At 40.7% G+C, this 22,673-nt stretch overlaps 1 protein-coding gene across 1 annotated transcript in view; it reads left to right on the plus strand.

The window, feature by feature from the left end:
• The first annotated feature begins 3,264 nt into the window (after positions 1 to 3,264).
• Positions 3,265 to 22,673, plus strand: part of HSPA4 (heat shock protein family A (Hsp70) member 4) — a 38,813-nt gene continuing 19,404 nt past the window's right edge. Inside the window, exons 1-5 of the mRNA XM_056863858.1 lie at positions 3,265 to 3,379; positions 12,548 to 12,605; positions 15,299 to 15,439; positions 16,410 to 16,532; positions 19,920 to 20,019. Of these exons, the coding sequence (XP_056719836.1) occupies positions 3,273 to 3,379; positions 12,548 to 12,605; positions 15,299 to 15,439; positions 16,410 to 16,532; positions 19,920 to 20,019 (529 nt within the window). The 5' untranslated portion in view covers positions 3,265 to 3,272. The remainder of the gene's footprint in view (positions 3,380 to 12,547; positions 12,606 to 15,298; positions 15,440 to 16,409; positions 16,533 to 19,919; positions 20,020 to 22,673) is intronic.

Consider the following 22,673-nt stretch of genomic DNA (forward strand, 5'->3'; position numbering starts at 1 on the left):
ATGACCCCAGGTAGGATCTCTCTTTAGCCAGTTTCTAGAGGAGGACTGGATTCTGTCTGTTTGGGCTAGAGAGGCACTGCTAAGGGAGGGATGGAACTTCTACCACAGAAAAAAATGCAGTAGCATCTCCTATAATGTGGTTTCTTATAAAATGGTTTTGTTATTCACTCTTCATCCTGAGGGATCTTAGAGCAGTGGTTCCCGAAGTGGGTGGCACCGCCCCCTGGGTGGGATGAGATTGCCTAGGAGGGTGCTAAGAGGCAAGACGGTGGCAGGAGGGGGTGGAGGTGGGCCCCTTAAACCATGTTGTTCACTTAAGTACGACTGACCAGGCAGTGCCAAATGGTAAATGTCTTTACCATTCATTGTGTCATTAATCACCAATATCTGGTTGCAAAAAACCTCAGTGATTGCCTGCACAGGTCATTACACACTGTCATTATTGCAGTGAATAAAATTAAAGTCCATGCTCTCATTGATCCACTATGCCAGGAGGTCTGTGTTAAAAAATGATTAAAATTTTTAATGTTTGCTGCTTCATACTGAAGTACATTGGCTATTAAAAGGCTATTGTATGATCTGTTTTGACAGCCTTGTTGACTCTCGTGGAGTTTTTTTTAAAGAAACAAATGCTTTGGTCAGTGATGAACTCAAAGAGATCAGGCATGGCATTGCTTATTTATCAGAACTATTTGCAAAGTTCAATGAAATGAATTTGCAGTTGCAAGGAAATGAGGTCAGTTTTATTCAGGCCAAATCTGTCGTCTCTATGTTTATTTCAGAGTTAACTCTGGACATTATGCCAATGTGTGTGTGTGTGTGTGTGTTAAGTGTTGTCAAGTCACTTCCGACTCATGGAGACCCTATGAATCAATGTCCTCCAAAACATCCTATCGTCAATAGCCTTGATGAGGTCTTGCAAACTGAGGGCTGTGGTTTCCTTTACAGAGTCAATCCATCTCATGTTGGATCTTCCTCTTTTACTGCTGCCTTCAACTTTTCTTAGCGTTATTGTCTTTTCCAGTGAGCCTTCTCTTCTTATAATGTGACCAAGGTATGATAGCCTCAGTGTAGTGATTATAGCTTCTAGGGACAGTTCAGGCTTGACTTGATCTAGAACCCACTTATTTGTCTTTCTGGTGATCTATGCAATATAGACTGCCGTGAGCTGTACTGATTACCGAGCCTGTCCGAGCTAGAAGAGAAAGGTGGGATACAAGATGATAATCTGCAAGTTTTTTTATGACCATTTGGATATGCTGCGTGAAGATATATATATCTAAGCGATTTTAGTATCTTCTTTTGCTGGAAAGTCAAGATTGGGTGATAAATGCCTTTTCGGATACTGAAGCAGGTGGAGTAGAGGAGGAAGAACTAGTTGAGTTACAAAATGAAATTGAGCTGAAGCTCAAGGTATTATTAAGTTAGCACTTTGTTTTCAGGAACATGACCACAGTGTTAAAGGAGGCATTACTGTACTTAGGTTAGCCATACTCTACTTTGTGAAGATCCGGAATGGGGAATGACTGCAATTAACAAATTCATGAAAATTCCCTTCTGGTGTTAAGGGAGTGGCAAAATGAGTTCCAACTCACAGCAAGCTTAGGCCCCTATGAATGTTATTTTTCCACAGTGTGACAGATTGGTGCAGATATTTCACTGGCTAAGGGGAGACTGATTAGCATATCACTGCCATCTTATGCCATCCCTTTGCTGGGGGCCTCTCCATTGGATGAGCTCAGCATGGTGTGGGAGAGAAGGTTTTCCTTTTAGGACCTCTCCACTCACAATGATAGTGAGAAACGATGGGAAATATTCGGTTCTTGTAGGCTATCCGGGCTGCGTGATACGATGGGAATTATTGTTATACAATGGGAAATATTGTTATACAGTAAATATTGTTATATGACGGGAAATATTAATATGATGGGGAAATATTGTTATTGCTGCAGGTAAATACTAGTTGTGGGATGCTTCCATTAGAAGAAAAGGTCTTGGAAAATATGTTTGTAGCATTTCCTCAAACATTAACAGAGCATTCCTAAAGAGAGTTGCTCGAGTCTAAACCCACTGAATCAATGGGCTTAGACTGGAGTAACTCTCCTTAGGAATACACTGTAAGAGTGCAAGTCCAAGAATGCTTTCCTGGGAGTCAGCCCCTTTGAATAGACTTCAGAAAGATTTTCAATAAACCTGTATAGGATTGCAGTGAAGACCCTATGTGGACTCTGTTGACTCTTTATTAACTAAAGATAAGGTATTTTCCGACTTCGTGTTTAGATTTTCCTTTGGACTAACCCGGCTGGCCGCAACGAGGGCTTCTTCACCACATTCTTTTTTCTCTCTCTAGTAAGATGCAGAGTGTTAAGCTGCAGTACAGCAGTCAAAAGCTTTGCTCACGACCTGAGTTCGATCCCAACGGAAGTTGGTTTCAGGAAGCCTTCCGAGGTCGGTGAAATGAGTACCCAGCTTGCTGGGGGTAAAGGGAAGATGACTGGGGAAGGCACTGGCAAACCACCCCGCAAACAAAGGGCGAAAACGCATGGTCGCTTTATCCTCCTTTAATCCCTGTTTTAGCCAGGATCGAACGCACATTAGGCGAAACGCATGCGTTCGATCCTGGCTGAAACAGGGATTAAAGGAGGATAAAGCGACCATGCGTTTTCGCCCAAAGCCTGCCTAGTAAACGTCGGGATGTGACGTCACCCCATGGGTCAGGAATGACCCGGTGCTTGCACAGGGGAACGTTACCTTTTTTTTTAAGACGATCTGAGCATGCGCAGTCTGCCTACCGGGGCTCTCCCACCTTCCTGCTTAAGCTGTCTTTTTTTCTTTAAACTATGCCGCTGGAGGCGGAGCAACAGACCTTAACCAGTGACGCCAGCGCGCGCGCGAGCCTACACGAAGAGAATCTCGCGAGACGATCCCGCTTTCGAACCCGCCCCTTCACGGGACAGGACAGGATCTTTCGAGATCTCTTTTTTCTCCTCTCCTGCCGCTTCGCCCTCCCCCCCCCACACCCTTTCATCGTGAGGAGTCGCGCGCCGCCGCCGCTCATTTAAACCGTCCGCCTGGGCCGCGGCCGCTCTGAGGGAACGGGGGGGAGTCGGCGGCGGCGGACGGGACGCTGCCCCATCGCGCGTGGCTCTTTCCAGCACCGCCCCCGCCCGCCCGCTCGCTTTCTTTCCCGTCTAGCGGCCGTCGCCGAGCTTCCCCCCCGCTCCTTCGGCCCTCTCAGCCCGCCTCGCCCCCGCGCTGCTTCCTCTCCCGGCATGTCCGTGGTGGGCTTCGACCTGGGCTTCCAGAGCTGCTATGTGGCCGTGGCCCGAGCAGGGGGCATCGAGACCGTCGCCAACGAGTACAGCGACCGGAGCACCCCGTGAGTAACGGGCGCTGGGGGGCGGGGGAGTTGGCGGGCAGACGCCGAGAGGAAAGGGGGGTGGGGGTGGGGTTGGGAGACCGCCATAATGCAGCGGAACTTTTCGACCCAGGTCACCCGCAATCAAGTTTGTAGAGAAAGGGGCTAGCCCGGCCACGGATGCTTCGTTGTGCTTGGGGCAGGTGGTTTCTTACACCGAACAGCAAAATCATTATACACACACACCTTAAAAAGGGGGCGGCTGTAAGGTTAATCAGTGCGTAATAAAAGCCACTACGCAGTGGAGGGGAAGGAAGTGCCCTTCCCCCACGTGGGTGAGCCTGGCGAAAGATGGTGAATGGTTCAACATGGCCTGTGCCTGTTCGTTTGGAGGATGTGCCTAATCAGGGGAGAGGTGGGGGGGCGGGTCCTTTTAAGTGTAAAGTTCTTAATGTTTGTTGAATCATACACCCAGGATTTGGGAGGTATTCATTTATTTATATCTTGCTTTTTCACCCCATAGGGAATTAAAGTAGCTTAAATCGTGTGTGTGTGTCGGGGGGGCGGGCTTCTGAATACAGAGCATGCCTTTCTGTATCTATGCTAGAGTCCAGTAGCACCTTAAAGACTCACAAAAATGTTTTCTGGCAGGGTATGAGCTTTCGTGAGCCACAGCTCACTTCTTCAGATACCCTGAAAGCTCCTACCCTGCCAGAAAATATTTTTGTTAGTCTTTAAGGTGCTACTGGACTCTTGCTCTTTTCTACTACTGCAGACAGACTAACACGGCGACCCACTGTGATGTATCTATGCTACTGGATCTTCCTCCCAGCTCTTGGCTGTGTCTCTCAGGTTGCTATGCCTCTGGTCATGCCCTAGGCCTAGCATTAAGTACCTGTAACAGGAGCAACTAACAGTGGGATACTCAAGTCGAAGCCCATTCATATCATTGGGCATAGACTGAAGTAACTCTGCATAGGATTGTGCTGCAGCTATCCTAGGTCTTACTCAGTTGCTGTTAGATCACAATGGGTAGTTGTGTTAGTCTATCTGTAGCAGTGAGAAAGAGTCCAGTAGCACCTTAAAGACTAACAAATTTAGTCTTTAAGCACCTTAATAATGAACAAAGTGGACTCTTGTTCTTTTCAGTTGCTGTTAACTAGCCTGGCCTTCCCACTTTCATTAATGTGTTAAAGGACTTCTGCTGCAAAGTCATGTGTGGTTCATGTTAGTAATTATATTTGTTACTCTTCATAATCCTGAAAACATTTGCAAATAGACATTTAACCCATTATCAGAATTAACGTTGACATTCTCAGGTATGTGCCTGGGTTTTTGGCACAGGACTTAATTTGTTTATCCATGTTGTGTTTGTCTGTCATACCTGTATAAGGCAGTATTGATGTGTATTTTGTCAGAAGCTGGAAAAAGAAATTAACGTAAGAACAGACTGCAAAATGTAAGACTTTATTACTGATATCTTGCAGAAGGCTCATGTTAAGAATCTCTGGAGGTACAGCAGATGCCTCCCATTTTAGTTTAACATAAGGGCAGCTATGCTAGAAGTCCTAATAGCCCAGACTGACCCAATATTGTCAGAGTTTGGAACTTAAGCAGTATTGGCCATGGTCAGTACTTGGATGGAAGATTGGGGTTGGTATGCAGGGGAAGACAATGGCAAAGCACTTTGTCTCATTTCTTGCATTAAAACCCAATGGGGTGGAACTTCATGGGGTTCCAATGAGCTGGCTGTGAATTGACAGTACACTTTATCTTTATGCTGGATCAAACTAATGGTCCCCTAGTACAGGGCTTCTTAAACCTTTCCACTTGTGATCCCTTTTCACCCGAGAAATTTTTACACAAACCTGGGTATATAGATATATAAAATAGGTATACAAATCAAACATTTACTGATAATAAATCATTAAAAAAATTATTCTGTTGCTAATTTTTTGTGACCCCATATGGAGTTGCGACCCTCAGTTTAAGAAGCTTTACCCTAGTACAGCATCCTGGTTCACACAGTGAACAGCCACATGCTGTGTTAGTTTGATAGGGCACAAATAGGCAGGAGTTTAGTAGAACCTAAAGTCTAAAAAGGTTTCATATTAGCATAAGTAGAAGTTCTCAGACAATAAATGTTGGTACAGATACTTTTCACAAAATCTATTGCTGTTGCTACCAGGATTTGATTGTTGTATTTGCACACATTGCATGTTCTGTCCTATAATTGTTTAGGATGTCAGGCAGGGTGGCAGTGGTGCAACATTAAATAAAGATGGGATTGAATTTTATGGGGTGATCAATCTTAAAATATTGGTCTTGGTTTTATCCTACTTTTCTATCAAACCTCTTTTGTTAAAAGAAGGCTCCACACTTCACTAAGCAGAACAGAAGGATACGATCTAGTGCTTTAGGGCTGTTTCTGTCTCTTTTACTTGTCCCCTTGTCCTTTGCACAGCGTCCTTCTTTCCTTTTCATAGCTTCTTTCTTTCTTTCCACATCTTCATCTCCAGTTTTCTTCCTGATAGTGTGATGAAAAGTATGCCAGTTTTCATGAGGTGCTAGTTCCCTCTTTTAAGCAAACCTTTTGGTGTTTCATTCAAGAATCATATCCACCCAATTATTGTAACTGGATTAACAAAGCATCTGGATGTTACATACTTTAACCAGGTTCCTTTGTGACAATGGTGTCTCTTGAGTATATTAAGGTAGATTGTGATATCAGCTGCTCTTTGAGACAGATAAAAATGCACCCAGAAGCAGTTTGGTTCCCATCTAAATAAAAAATGATTCTAAACTACAATCAACACAGTTGCATTTCTTATCTAAAATTCACATTTTTTTAAAAAAGCTCCAGCTATAGCAGGCTTCTCTGTTTAAAAAATAGCCTGATTGAAAATTAAATATGGGTTTGGATCCACCTGAAGGTTTCTGTAGATGAAAGGGGTTTTCATCAGCAGATTACAACTTCCCCTCCCTCCCAAGAGTTTAGTGTTTTCAGTGTTACAAAGTTTAACTCAATATCCAGATACGCTGGTAGTCCTATTGTATCTATGTTTCTGACCAAATAATGCTCTTCTATTCACTACAAAATTTGTTTTCTAATTTCAGCTTTCCCCCTCTACCTCTCAGATGGCAAAAACTAAGCTACATGCGCTAAGGTAGTATAGGATGCCTCAGTGTGCAGCTCACTCTTTCAAGTATTAAGTTTATTACCAGTTTTACTTGAGACTAGGCCATCAGTAATTCACTAAATAAAACAATGGGTGTGAGAAATTGGAGATAAAGCAATAGGTGACATGGTAACAATTGCAACAGATTTTGAGGAATGTGGCCACATGATTGGTTATATGGTCTGATCGATCCATAAGACTTTAAGGACCAAGTTGCATATATAACACTTGTAAAATTTGCTGTATTGTTGCTGAGTTCAATGACAGGAGTGAAAATATGGAACCTATCTTGCTATACTGTTTTTGTAATGAGAAAAACCTGGAAGAATCTCATATTTCATGGTTGAATAACTTGTAGGAAAAGGCAGAGAAAGTAACTGCATCCACAAGCATCTTAACAGAAGATGGGGAGAATAATTATGTCCTCTTGTTTTAAAATGGAGAGTGATGTCTTGGGATAATCCATTACTCAACTAGCTATGACATAGTTCTCAACCAGCTCTTTCTTCTACCACCTAGATGCAAACAATCCCTTTTTAAAGGAATTAAGAGTACAATTAAGCCACTTCATTATATCTTTGATTTTTTTTACAATTTGCTATAAGGAATGAACTTTTCACCCATGGATGCCAATTTGCCCTGACCTGAATATCCCAGGCTAGCCTGATCTTTTCAGATCTCAGAAGCTAGGCAGGGTCGACCCTGGCAAGTATTTGGATGGGAGACCTCCAAGGAATACCAGGGTCATGACATGGAGGCAGGCAACAGCAAACTATCTCTGAATGTCTCTTGCCTTGAAAACCCCACCAGGGTTTCAAGTCAGATGTGACTTGAAAGCAAAAAAAAAAATCCAAAACACCAGTTTTGGGTCAGAGGGTCAGATGAACATGTGATTATACTGATTCAGACCCTTGGCCTATCAAGGTCAGTATTGTCTACTGGCAGCAGCTCTCCAGGGTCTCAGGTGGAGGTCTTTCCTTATCCTTTTAACTGGAGATTATTCTTTAATTGGAGAGGGCCAGGGATTGAATTTGGGAGCTTCTACATGTGAAGCAGATGCTCTGCCACTGAGTCATGGCCTCTCCCCTAATATAAGTACATTTACATACATGAAGCTGCCTTTTACTGAATCACTCATGGTCCATCAAAGTCAATGTTTTTTCCTCAGACTGGCAGCAGCTGTCCACGGTTTCAAGCAGAGGTCTTTCACATCACCTACTGCCAGATCTTGTTAACTGGAGATCTAACTTGGGACCTTCTGTATGCCAATGCCCTACCACTGAACCACAGCCCACAACTCTATTTCAAATAACAAGGAAGGGCAACCCATGCCTAAATTGCTTAAATTACTAAGTAGTCAATTATATCTGGCAATGCAATAGGGATTTATGAACAATGAAACAATACAGTATTACACTGCTGTGTGATGTCAGTGATTAAAAAAAAAAGTTTCCGGTCTTGTAGTATGATTTGAAGTATTCATGTTGTATAGCTTATTTGAAATCTGTTCCAATATGCAGATTGATTTTTGTCTGGGTGTTTTCTACCTAACAAGGTGGCAGTGCTATGGAGTTCTTTTGTAAGGGGTAATTATGTTCTTCGAATTTTTCTTCAGGGTTTGAAAAATATGTTTCTACTTACGTAGCAATGTGTTTTTTGCATTTTACTTATAATATCTATATGCTATTGTTTGACTGTACATCCCCTGTTAAAATGTAGGGTGCTGGGACATGGATTATTTAATTCCAAAGAAAGCTTTGATTTTCTTACTTCCTAGCATTCTGTAAGTTTCATTTGTCAGAGAATTGTAGTATTTTGGTATATGGTAAAGTATTATTTTGTTTGATTCTAGCTTGGTGACTTCAGTTTGTAATGTCAAATCACAGTCAAATTGGTGTAATGAAAATGTGGTGAGGTGATTAAATTTGGCAGGTCATAGATGTGTTTTACATTAGCCATATAACTTGTGAACGCCACACTATCCTGTTCTTACAAGACTGTCTGCCCATACATATCTGTGTCAGTCATTTCTAGCAGGTCAGTAGCTTGAAAGGTGAAACAAACTTGCTTCCTTGCTCATTTGAAGGCAAGTCTTACTTGGCTACAGGTAAAGAGGTGAGTGGTCATTAGCATACCTGACTGTTTCACATCATGCTGAGTACCAGAATTCTAGTGCACGCTCTTATAGAGGGAGGCAGGAAAAGCCATTTTAGATTTCTTTATTTTCCCTGACTTAATAGCTTACGCTTGTAAACTGAGTAGCTCTGTCCATCCCTTTTTCCCCTTTGTTTTCTGACACTACTTTGCCAGTGTTTTGGCAGGTAAGAAAGAGCTTCTTTATATGAGATGCCATACAGCTGTAGCAGTCAGGTAGCTGTTTGTGTCCAGTATGTCAACATAACATCACAGGAGCCTCAGGGAGTGAGTTCTCAAGAATGTGGCATTTGCAGACTGTAAGCAGGGTTCACAAATCTTTCATTTGTAATTAGTATACATTAAACTTGGGCTACATTAATTTGGCAGTAGAGAAATCTAAATAAGGAAATACTTGAACCAGTCTTGTGTCACTCTGCATAGTGGATTTATTTTGCCTTTATCTATAATAAAATCACAGCACGCTCCTAAAGTCCCACTGACTTCAATAAACTTCTTTGAAGTAAGCAAGTTTAGGGTTGGCACCTTAGTTCAACATAGGGAACTTGTTATCTCTAGAGTCCTGAATTGCAATAATGTATTGTTTAAAGCCAACTGTGAATATGAGATTACCTGGGAGTTGCAGGTTGGCAGTATATCCCTCAACATCTGTACTGGCTCGTTTGCCTATTGTACTGAAGAAGAGGCCTATTGTGCATATGCCAGTATGATGTAACATGATGGCTTGTGTGGCCAGTTTGGCAAACTAAGCGCCTGGAAGAAATTGCAGCTCATTTTGCCAAGGTGGGCTAACAACAATAATAATGTTATTTTGACAAAGTGATGGCATTCAGATGTCATGAACAAACTTGTGCAAGACAAGAATGAGCCAGAAGTCCTCAAGTTCACATGTTCTCTCACTGTTTGAATACTTCCTGGCTTCAGTCTAATTCCAGTTCATTGTAGCAATCAAAATAGGTGGGTTTTTTGTTTGTTTGTTTGTTTGTTTTGCCTAAAACAAGATTCTAAACCCAGTACGATTAGATGGATGGTGGGGCAGGGAGCTTGCAGGCTAGACTCATTTTCTTGTTTGTCCGAATGCAACTAGTAAATACATTTCTGAAACCCTTTCTGGTAGGGCAGGTTTTAGCTTTGTCACTAAAATTTTCTACATTTGGTTGTAGTAAATTCAGAACTGCAGCTTCCTTTTGGGGTTAGGATGAGGGGACTGAGAGGCAATACAGTGTAGGTGATATACAAGGACTGGAGAGACTCAAGTTCAATGGAATTCTTACAGCTGTGAAGCTCTGCGTGATACAGGGCCATTAACTTTCTGCCTAGCCTGCCTTGGTTGTAAGAAAAAAAGAAGGGATAACCTTGTACACTGCCCTGGAGGAAAGGCACAATAAAGTAAAGATTTCTGTTAATGCAGCAGTGCTGGAATTTAAATGAACTGAAATTTTATTTATTGTTTATTTACTTCATTTATTGCCTGCCTTTTCCACTGAGATTCAAAGGTGGATTATAAAGTATACAAACAGCAAAGACCTCCAATAAGCAACAGTAGGACTAGGATTACAGAGTTGGAGAACAGTGCAAACAAAAAATCTGCCGAAGACATACCATAAAGTTGATTAGAAAGGTAGATGACAATGCAGTAAGAGGAAGGTGATACATACAATAAACATTACAGTACAGTCCTATCCCTTATATAAGCAGCCTCCTGAGCTTTCATACTACAGTCCTAATCCCTTTCTAAAAACGTCCTCCTGAGCATTTCTGTTTTTCACATTTTGCTAGAATGTTGAGGACCCTCCTGAAGTCCTCAGTCACAGTTCCCCAATGTAGGAGCCACTACCGAGAATACACATGGACCCGCAGTTACCAATTTTACCATTCCCAGGGTGCTTAGATGTGTGAAGCTCCAGTAGTGGGGGCATGACAGGAGAGGCAGTCTTATGTGTATGTGGGACCAAGGCTATCGAGGGCTTTGTATGTAGCTACTGTCTAGTGCCCAATAGGAACTGAGCTGTAGCATACAGTACCAGCTGGAGTTTTCAATTTGTCTTCAAGGGCAGACCCACATGGAGTGAATTACAATAGTCTAACCCTGAGGTAACTATGATTGTTTTATGACTGACTAGAAGCTAGCCTTGCATGAAAAAGCACACTGTTTAAGCATTCGTGAGCTTAGAAAAATGGTGCAGTGGTCTTTCTAGAGATGTAAAATTGCTGGAAATTTCAAAGCCATGTGGAAAATGTTTTTTCCAGTTTTCCCCCAAGGGGGAAATACCTTTGGTTAAAAACCAAAATATATGCAATACTATAAACTCTGAATTACTTTTACTGATTTAACAGTAGAAAGGATTAATTTTTAAGTTATAAAATATGGCAAATGCCATAATCTTATATTCTGAAATTTAATAGTATAAATATCTTTTCTATAAGAAAAATTGCAAATATGTCCAATACTTATGAGTTGCAAGCTTGCTGCACCCCTTGTTGCCATTGCACATATATCTTTAATCTTTACCATCTGAAAGGTAGGAAAAACAGTTGAAATTTAAAAAAAACACTAGTTAAAGAGTATGTTTGGACATGAATTCTCTGGGTCACAGTAGGTAGGGCTACCAGCTTATTTGGATATTAAGCTGAATTTTATTATAAAAACACTGATTGCTTTCATAATGTATTATAATTAAACATTATAGCTGTGTATGTGCAGACAAGACAAGTAAACAATGAAAACATATTAATGAAAATGCTGCCGTCAGTGGCTTGTATTTTAACATTTTGCTTCAACGGCGGCCACGTAATCTTCTGGTGAAAGATGTCTTCCACTGACATCTTAGATGGTAGGGTTCAGTGAGGGCAGCACTTGAAGATTCTTTGAAGTTACAAGCTAAAAGTAGTGAGTGGAAATTCAAGTGTAACAATAATTATTTATATTTGGGGTGTGGTCAGTAACCAAACACCCTCGTAACCTGGAGAGAGGTGAAGCAACAGTGTGCTGAGTCATCTGTTATATTGCATCATCTAGTATGTTGATGCTTATGGTGAAACATATGTAGATATAAAAAAAACTTTTGAAAGTCTGAAGATCTGTTAGCATGTCAGAAAAGCAATGTGTTCATATCTAAATTTGAAAAAATGATTTACAGATGAATTGGCTATGGTTGTTCAACTTTGCAGTTGGCTATGAGAGAGATATCTTCTGTTTACTGCTTATATAATTTCAATTAAGGCCAGGTTATATTAATAAACATTTAGATTCCCTGCAGGTTGTTCTGCAAATGTAAACAGTGTATAATTTAAGGTTCCCCCTGCATAAAACGTAATGTTGGTACCAATGTAATGATATCATATCTAATTCTAAATATGGCCCTAGAAAAATCCTCAAAATAAGGTCATATTCAGGTAGGGGGCATTTATCTACTGATGAGGGTGGGGGAGGGGGATCTCAGGGTTTGCTGAAAGATAACAGGAGGAGGAAGAAGCAGGGTTCTGCTTGGATGGATAGAGTCTCCCTCCCCCATAAGTTTCTCATAGACCCTTGCTTGTTGCTTACAATATGCTTGTTCAGCGGTGACAAGTTCATAAAACACAGTAGAGGATGTTGGCTTAGAAGAAACTTGTGAATAGGTTACATTGATCTTTCAGTACCTCTGTAGTTCACATCTATAGAAACTAATCGCTTTTTAGTTGCAGCTTTAGTTCATCAAGATGATGAACTCCTGTGGAATTGGTTGGTATTACACAGCATCTTTGTAAATAGATCCACTGTATTAGATCCTCATTAAGCTTCCCTCATTATTTTGGTTTGTGAATATACTGATTTAGTTCAACTATTTCAAAACTATATTTCTTTTCATTCCAGGTCATGCATAGCCTTTGGACCCAAGAATCGTTCAATTGGAGCTGCAGCTAAAAGCCAAGTAAGGATTTTGTGCTTTCAGGAATGTTTTATGCAGGGTCCCCAACTTTTTTGAGATTGCAAGCACCTTTGGAATTTTGAGAGAGCATGGTGAGTGCCACCACAAAATAGCCACAGGAGGTAGAGCCAAACCCCAAATTGCTGCCTCAGAATGCACAGCCAAATAAAATACCTCCCTCCTCTCACCTCCTGGGAAGAAGGGAATCCTGAAGACGGAGTGGAATTGCACACTAAAGAAAGGCTAGGTGCTTACTGGTCTTCCATTTGAAAGAAGGCAGCCTTGCCTTCCAGTGGCCTCACCCACTTCCTGAAAGCTCAGTGGTGCCATGGGAGGCACTGGTGGATGCCATGATGCCCTTGGGCACTATGTTGGGGTACCATGGGCTTATGTAATCACAAATAGAACAGCACTTCAAAAAACAACAACCCTGCACTTCATGGTGCAGTGCTTAAGTGTGTAGAAGAAGATTCTGGGAGACCACACTCGTGCCATAGAAGTTTGCTGGGTGACTTTGGTCCAGTCACACTCTCTCAGCCTAACCTACCTCACAGGAATGTTGTGAGGATAAGATGGAGGAGAGGAGAATGATGTAAACCACTGTGGGTCTCCACTGGGGAGAAAGGTAGGGTATAAATGAATTAATTTGCTCCTTGTTATGGTTCTAATACATACTTCAAGCCGATACTTAGATTTGCTGTACCTTACTTTAAGTGTTTGTGTAAATATATAATGCCCTCCATTATTTTGTATTTCCTTTTTGTTCTGTTACCATGTACAAATATCAGAGGGTCTGTTGAACTGGGTTGTGAATTTCAAAAAATGTATCCATTATCTATGAATCCCCATATATGAGAAACTCCATACTGTATGGTTCTCCTTGGCTCTTATTCTAGGCTAGAAACATGATTATCATAATTACTTATTGAATGCCCACAGTGTATCTGAATGAAGCCTTATAATGGTATCTTTTTAAAGCCTTGGCTTTGAAAAAAATCACATCTTTATAATAGTTGGAAATTGGCATTGAGAACTGCTAATCTGAGGATTAACAGCCTGGAATCTGCTAGTGTTTATTTGCTTCTTGAGTTTCAGGGAATAAAATAGAAAAAAATCTTTGAATGGAACAGAAAAACGGTATTTGTGTTATTTCCTACTTACTAGTAAAGCACCCAGCTATTCTCAGGCAGGCACATCATAGCTATATGACCTCAGATTGGACATGGATGTAGATTTTGCCACTAGACTTGGCAGTTTATCCCTATGGCTGCGTAGGAGCAAACTTCCCCTTTCTTTGGAAACCTAAACAAAATTGCATAATTTATCCAAATCAAGGAAGCGATTTCAGTTTTAAAATATTGTCGAAGGCTTTCACGGTCAGAGTTCATTGGTTCTTGTAGGTTATCCGGGCTGTGTAACTGTGGTCTTGGTATTTTTTTTCCTGACGTTTCGCCAGCAGCGGTGGCAGGCATCTTCAGAGGAGTAACACTGAAGGACAGTGTCTACTGATAGTAATTTCAGTTTTCCTCTACCTTGTTGGCTTCAGAAGAGCCTTTGCATCTTCAGGCAATGACCATTTGGAAATAGCTGCCTCTGTCATAGAAAGATGCTTGATTTGGAATCTCCCAGTATTTTGTGATTATCCACTTGCCCCAGTAACCATTTCTTGAACGACCTGTATTTTGGCAGCTGTTTCATGAAGGCACCCACTATTCACTATTCTTTCTCCAAATTCTAAAAGTGATTACCAGCTCGGCAAGATTGAGGACTCCTGCATTAGATGCTTATATTTCATTCAAGATCTCTATACTATGGTTGGAAAAGCTTGATATTGAACATGTTGATGTTTGGCATGCTTTTTGTTAAATGCGTGGTCTGAGAACATATTTTTTATAAGAGGCTTGATTTTCACAGCTGTCATTTATGATTGCTTAGAGCTGAAATGTAATGGGTTTCAACATCCAGTAGAACGTATATGTCCAAACAGTGTTACCTTTGAGTTACCACTGTAAGTCTCCTGCAGTTATACTTTTCTGAGGCCCTCAATTTCCTAAAGAATGTAAATCTGCTTAGGAGGGCACTGTAGTTATCTTAAGCTTTTTTGCTCAAGGGTGTGTTCACAGCATCAGGTGTTATCCAGGAATGGTGGACTATTTTGTTATCTGTTTAGCTTGTGCAATGTTGCACCAGGGTTAGGAGTTGGTGCCCTGAGAGCCTTTAAAAACTTATCTTAAGGAGCTGTGCTACCATTGTTTGATACTCCTTTCTCATTCAGACCAAGAGAGCGGAGCAAGCTATCTGAGGAGGGGATAAGAGGTCACTAGGACTGAGAGTAAAGTAGCCAATCCTATATTGTCATCTTGTTGTGAAATATTGTTCATTGGGTAAGGCTGTATCTTGTTCTTCAAGGGAAAGGATACCACTTCCTGCTTTTTGAAGAACAAGTAAAGATAAAAATTAAGTACAAGTTTCAAGGTTATAATTTTCTATATCTTTCAGTAGTTTTTGGCTGTGCATTCTCTTGCTTTGTTTTTTTTATCCTGAACATTAAACGTCTCTAGAGAAGAACTCTGTTTGAATATACCACTTGTAAGACCAGAACAACTGCAAGTAAGATTGAACAAGAGATGTTAGAATTTTTGTATAACTGCGAGGAAACTCCTGTCATATGGGACTGAACTCTTTTCTCTTTTTAGGTAATTTCAAATGCAAAGAATGCAGTACAAGGTTTTAAAAGATTTCATGGACGTGCATTTTTGGATCCCTTTATTCAAGATGAAAAAACAAAACTTGCTTATGAACTTGCCCAGTTGCCAAATGGCTCAGCTGGTATCAAGGTAAGTCAGCTCTACAAAAGGTGGAAGCTGTTTAGATTGCTTTAAAGTGTGTGAACATGGCATTTGCCTGTGCAAATGCAGTGCTGTTTGTCTATTTGATAGGAATGGAAATTGTAGCATTGCAGAAAAATCGTATCAGTGAAATAGAAATGAATGTGGTTTATTCTCATAAATGTGAGCCTTCCTGATCAAGTCTTGAAAATTCATCCCCCAACAGCTATTGGATGTGTTTCATTTTTTGAGATAAAATAGGGCAGTGCCTTATTGAGGTGAGACATACATTTTCACATGGTCCAAGATCTACTATTTAATTTTAAAGTACGGTCTGTTGTCAGACTTATTCTGAAATATTCAAAAAATGATCAAAACTTTAGTATATATTTACAAAACATGGAAGAAACCTCTATATGCTCTAGGACTGCATTCAGATATCACACAACTATGGTTAAATGAAAATGCACTAACCTGGTTTGTTGCCTGGCTTGTGCACATACTTTGCTCCTTCTTCTTCTGGGGAACTAACATCAGTTACCAGTGGCATTCAGTTGTAGGTGTATGAGTTAACCAGAGTTGGTTCCCCTTGCTAATTGGGATTCTAATCCAGGATTAGAACTTCAGATAGCTCTCCTGTGTCCCTTCACACTAACTTCAATTCACCCATGTGGCTGCGGAATTGTGCTCATTTTGGCAGCACATATACTAAATTGTGACTCTGGAATTTGTATGACACAGATAACCACTATTAGTTTTTTGAAGGGTTCTCTGCATGAGACAAAAGGTTGAGGGAATGAGGCGTGTGTGTGAGGCAGACAAGAAGCCAGGTTTATGTATAGTTTTACTTAACCACAATTAAGTATGATATCTGAATTCAGCCTAAGTTTGGCATTGGTAATACTACTAAAGGTGTTCTCGAAAGTTTGAACCTTTTATGACTTCTAATACCAAACCCTCATTGTTATTTATACTAAAGGTTATGTATATGGAAGAAGAACGAACATTCACCATTGAACAGATTACAGGGATGCTCCTCACAAAACTAAAAGAAACAGCAGAGAATGCTCTTAAAAGACCTGTAGTTGACTGTGTTGTATCTGTAAGTAGATAATTTTTATGCTAATTTTTGTAAATACAAGCAGTCTGTTCTTGATATTTCAGCAGCTTAACAAATAGTTTATTTTTCTAGGAACATGATTAACACTATTAAAACTCAATTTATTTCTAGATGATGTAACTCTTATTGTTTAGGTATCCTTAGCTTTCTCCAAATCAAAAACCTGCATTTCCCCAAGCATGAATGGGGTACAGCTATGTGAATTTCTTAAACCTTGCAAATATTATTTGATATAGTGAACTAGTCAAATTTTATTTACGCATCTTGTTATCATTAGTTATAAGTTACCTGGGGCAGTGCCACCTATATCGGCTGTTTCCACACAGGTTATTTGCCCAGGGTTCAGTGCTGTTGGGAAGCAGTGTTTTTCCTGTTTCACCACAGCACTGTGGTGCATTTGTGCACCACCTCAGGGTTCCTCAACTTTCTCCGATTTTTGCCAGACCTGCATTGCTGTGAGGTTTTGAGGAAGATCACAGCAAAGCCTGGCTGGCTGCCATGTTGGTGGAAAAGTTTAGATTTTCCCAGTTCTGCCCACACAGCAGGCATTTTTTTCCTGTCTCTGTGCCTACAGAGGCCATTTCGTCCCACTGCCACTGGAAACCTTTTTTGGTTTTCATAAGCAATCTGTATATTGGATTATCTGAATTTCAAGCTTTCATTTTTAAAATCTCTGGTCCCTGTGGTTGTCAAGAGGTAAAGGGAAAGCACCTGCTAGAGATGCTGATCTGAGCGCCACGTTCCTCGGGAGCTCCTGAGGGACCCAAGAAACGTTCAAATTTGGGGCGCATTTTTCACCCCTACCTGGCTCCTAAATAGTGGAACGGGAAACAGGAATACCCCCTGCAGCCTTGAAGAGCGGTCTGACCCCCATTTTTCTGAGAGAGGAAGACTCTCGGGGAATTGGGCGCGGTCCCGCCGGCATTGAGGGAAAATACAACACCGCGAACCTTTCTTTGGAATCAGGCACAGATCTCCTCTACCTATTACCACCTAAGCAACTACATGGAAGCAAGAATACCTACTCTTCTAAAATCTGAGTAAGTTACAAAAACTCTTGTTTTACCTGGATCTGGAGGTTCTGAAGGATTGCCAAATACATCTATTAAATCCGCGCCTCCCCACCTGATGTATAAATGACTCTTAGAAAACAAAAAAAAGTCAGATAAACAGGCAGGAACCCTATCAATCTGATCAGTGGGTAGACATAAGAAACAGGATCTTTTGAAAGACGTTACAACTACCAGTCAGATACTTCGACGCTGAAAGGGGAGGGAGGAAGAACCCCCCCCCCTTAGTGGTGTCGTCTTTCCGTCTTCAGTGCTTAATGCCATCGCGAGAGTATCATAGATCGTAAGACCGGAAGTGTGGCTCCCTTGTGTAACTGGCAAATAATTCCCAAGTTCCTGGACAAGAGGAGGTAACGGAAGGTCCACGGTCCTGCAACCTTCTGGGTATATCCTGTTCTCTGCAGCAGTTCTATACTAGAGTGTTTTCAACTCGATGGTATTTTAACATTAAAGTACTACCCACAATACAAGAATCCTGTTGAATTACCTACAAACGTTTTTATTTTTTGGTGTATTTGTCTGGACTTTACCAACTAAGTTTCAACAAAACTCTTAAAAGCAGCAAGCATGGAACGTGCGATTGAACAGATGGATCAACTACTTATGATAAACACCCAATATCAATCTATTAACCAAAAACTGGATACTATTCTGGATGTAATTAAAGAAACAAAGGACCAAGCTACTACAATGAAGTCAGACGTTAAAGCAGTGGATTCTCCAATTGAGAAGACGGCTGAAGATCAGAAAATCCCTATGAAGGAAGTGGAGAGCCAGGATAAACAACTAGACGCTGCATCCCCTCAACAAGAAACTGCAATAGACCAGCTGTCTACGATGGATATGAATGTGAGAGACTTTGATTTTTGTGTTTACAATTTGCCTGAAGAATTCTTTGATACTAGCTTGGAGGACTTGAAGGGTGGAAAGGCTGGAGCTACTGGGATTTTTATTACTTTAGAATTGAAGAAATTACAAAGCAGGTTTACTATGAGAACTCTATGCTTGCAGAGGAAATTTTACCAACAATCTCCAAGGATGCTTTTCGATGTTTGGTGTTAATGAAGAAAAGTGGAAGACGCTGGAAATTCCAGACAAAAGGACTGGTTAAAAGAGTCTAGATCTTTTGGAAATAGAAAAGGAATTGGTTAAAAGGTTTGATTTTGGTAATAATGGTATAATTTACTATATTAATACATTAGAAAGACAATTTATAAAGAATAGGTGATTGGGAGGGTTTACGGAGAAATTGTTTTATAAAGCAGTTAATAAATGTTACTTATTGCTCTAATCCGCTTACTATTAATGAGATTTATTAATTCTTTTTTTTTCTGTGTTAGTATTAATTATTTTCTAATGATTATATTCAATGCTATATCTTTAAAACTGCATGAGATTTAGTTTGATGAATGAAATTAAAAATATTAGGATTAGAATTGTTGATACCAAAGAGTATATAGGTTTATTAATGGATGGAGGAAGATGTAGGGAAAGTCCTGGTTTTTTTTTGCTTTTTTTTGCTTTATTCTTTTTACCTTTATATTAGATACACTTTCAATAACATAAATCTTTTGATGGTTTTTAACAAATGTAGAAATGGATATGCTTACTTGTTTTGGAAAAATAATAAAAATTACTTTAAAAAAAGAGGTAAAGGGAAAGCCATATTTCTGCAATGAAAGGAGCTAGAGATTTACTTTTGTTTAAATTCAGACAGTCTGATCCGCATATTGTGTGTGTGTGTTTGAATCATCATTTGTTATATCCATAACTGTAAAAGTCCTGGTGGCACAGGGGATGGCCTCTGCCAGGGCAACTTGGGCAGGGAAACTATGGGGAAACCTGCAGTGTGGAAATTCCATTGCCAGCAGTCTCTCTGTGGAAAACACCTGTGTCTTAGAGGGTATAAAAACTGAATTTACTGAATGCTTCTTCAAAATTAAGTTCTTTTAGTAGGAAATGATTTTTTTGAAGATTGCTCCTCCAGTTGAGGAGCAGACATGTATTAAACTTCTGTGCTAAGTAAACTGTTATGTCACTCGATGTTATACTCAGTGAATAGTGTGAATCACAACGTGCCTGAAATGTATTTCTCCACTTTAAACAATTATACGTAATAGCTAAAATGAGAGATGATTTCCATTTAATTGCTTACACTGTTTTTCTTTGCTCCATATAGCTACTCCAATTGCAGCTTTATCTTTATAATTCCTAAAAAGTAGCCTAAAAATTGTCAGTCTTGTCAAGGGGATGGGAAGAAGGGTTGTCTTTTTATTTTTAAGTGTCTTATGTCTTGTAGGTTCCTTGTTTCTTCACTGATGCAGAACGGAGATCTCTGATGGATGCGACACAAATTGCTGGACTCAACTGTTTGCGATTAATTAATGAAACAACTGCAGGTAACTTCCAAGTAAAATAAAGTACAGTGTTTTTCCCCATAAATCTTCCAGCATCCAAGTTCTGTTTTTTCAAAATTTATTCTGACATTGGTACTGGTTTCAAAGGAGGGGATCTCTTAATAAAACTACTTTGACTTTCAGGCCATCCTTGAAGGGGGAGCAGGTTGGCAGCAGCTGGGAGTGGTGCAGCTGCTGAAAAGTTAATAAAAAGAATTAAAAACAGAAAAGCAGGAAAGTGCCCCCATTGAGCAAAGCAAGGCTATACCACCAAAAAAGGTGGCATAGCAATGCTGCAGCTCAAGGAGGATTTCCAAAAAGCTTTTGACAAAGTCCCCCACCAAAGACTGGTAAGCAAACTTCATAGTCATTGAATAAGAGGACAAGTCCTCTTATGGAGCTGGCTGAAAAATAGGAAGCAGAGAGTAGGAATCAGTGGTCAGTTCTCACAATGGTGGGATGTGAGCAGTGGGGTGCCTCAGAGATCTGTGTTGGGACCGGTGCTTTTCAACCTGTTCATCAATGACCTGGGGTTGAGGTTAAACAGTGAAGTAGCCAAGTTTGCAGATGACACCAAATTATTTAGGGTGGTTAAAACAAAATTGGACTGTGAAGAGCTCCAGAAGGATCTCTACATACTGGAAGAATGGGCATTAAAATGGCAAATGAGATTCAGTGTGAGTAAGTGTAAAGTGATGCATATTGGGGCAAAAAATCCCAACTTCACATATACACTGATGGGATCTGTGCTGGCAGCAACAGACCAAGAAAGAGATCTTGGGGTGGTAGTGGATAGCTCAGTGAAGATGTCAACCCACTGTGCGGCTGCTGTAAAAAAGGCAAATTCCATGCTGGCTGTAATTAGACGAGGAATAGAGAATAAAACTGCTGATATACTGCCCTTGTACAAATCTATGGTGAGACCACACTTGGAATACTGTGTACAGTTCTGGTCACCACATCTAAAAAAGGATATTACAGAGCTTGAGAAGGTGCAGAAAAGAGCAACCAAAATGATTAGGGGACTAGAGCAACTGTCCTATGGGGAGTGGTTAGGACGCTTAGGGCTGTTTAGCTTGGAAAGAAGGCGGCTGAGGGGAGACATGATAGAGGTCTATAAAATTATGCATGGTTTGGAGAGAGTGGACAGGGAGAAGTTTTTCTCCCTCTCCCATAATACTAGAACGTGGTCATCTGCTAAAGCTGGAGGGTGAGAGATTCAAAACAGATAAAAGGAAGTATTTTTTCACACAGCGCATAGTTAAATTGTGGAACTTCCTGCCCCAGGATGTGGTGATGGCTGCCAGCTTGGACGGCTTTAAGAGGGGAGTGGACATATTCATGGAGGAAAGGGGTGTTCATGGCTATTAGTTAGAATGGATACTAGTCATGCTGCATACCTATTCTCTCTAGTATCAGAGGAGCGTGCCTATTATTTTGGGTGCGGTGGAACACAGGCAGGATGGTGCTGCAGCAGTCGTCTTGTTTGTGGCTTCCTAGAGGCATCTGGTTGGCCACTGTGTGAGCTGACTGCTGGACTTGATGGGCCTTGGTCTGATCCAGCAGGGCCTTTCTTATGTTCCTGGGGGGAAAAGAGTGGAAGCTGACTAACATCAGCTCCACCCCTTGGAATGGCCTGGGAATGCCTCCCCCACTCTGGTGTGGGCTTTCCCTTCCGGGAATTCCCTGCTGTCATGGCTGCATTGGTGTTGGGGGCTGACTCAGCTCCCTGGCTCCCAGGCACCGGTGTAGGCGCCACCATAGTTCGTGATAAGGTGGCACATACGCTGGCACATGGTCACGCCAGCTCCTAAGGAGCTGTCACGGTCTCTGACATAATTATGGTATTCTGTGAACATGTGCAGAATTAATTCCATATAAAGCTAGTACACATCATGCAAACTGAGCCACTGCAGAGGTTTGTATAATGAAAGTCTGTGTAATGCAAATGTCCTTAGAACAGGCTGACAGAATTATCTCAAGGTCAGCTCTATCAAGAGCTAACTAATTATGTCACCCTGGTCTTTTCCTTGAAGGGGAAGAGCAGAGCACCTTTCCTAAAATAACATTGGAAAACCAGGAGTATCAATATATATTCATTAATACAATTTAAAGATATGATTATTAAATCTTATAAGATACCCCCTTTCCCACCACCCATCACCTCATGTGACCCTTCACCTGACTTCCGCAGAAGTGTCTTATCAGTTTTAAACTTATTTATTGTTAATATAATGTATAGATATTAAAAAAGACTAATTTCTATAACTCACTAAGTAACTTAATAAAATCCGTTTTTGCCAGTTTATCCCAATATGTGGCGGACTTTTTCCACATATTTTTAAATTCTTCCATATCCTTTCCATGAAGGAATTCCGTTAATTTGGCCATCCTCATATAAGCCAATAATTTCTCTCTCCAGTCATTTATTGAAGGTTTATTCGCTTGCTTCCAAATTTTTGCAATTACAATTCTTGCAGCAGCAAAACTATATTGACAAATAATTTTGTCATTATCAGAGCACCTTTCCTTATCTATCAATAAGATGTAACTAAAATCACCTTTCTGACTCAGCTGCCAGATGTCAGAATCTCAAAAACAGAACACTTTTGCCCTTCTCAAGGTCTCAAGATATCTTAATGTACTAAGAGTGCATT

The sequence above is a fragment of the Euleptes europaea genome, chromosome 1, assembly GCF_029931775.1.
Source record: "Euleptes europaea isolate rEulEur1 chromosome 1, rEulEur1.hap1, whole genome shotgun sequence".
Classification (NCBI taxonomy): Eukaryota; Metazoa; Chordata; class Lepidosauria; order Squamata; family Sphaerodactylidae; genus Euleptes; species Euleptes europaea.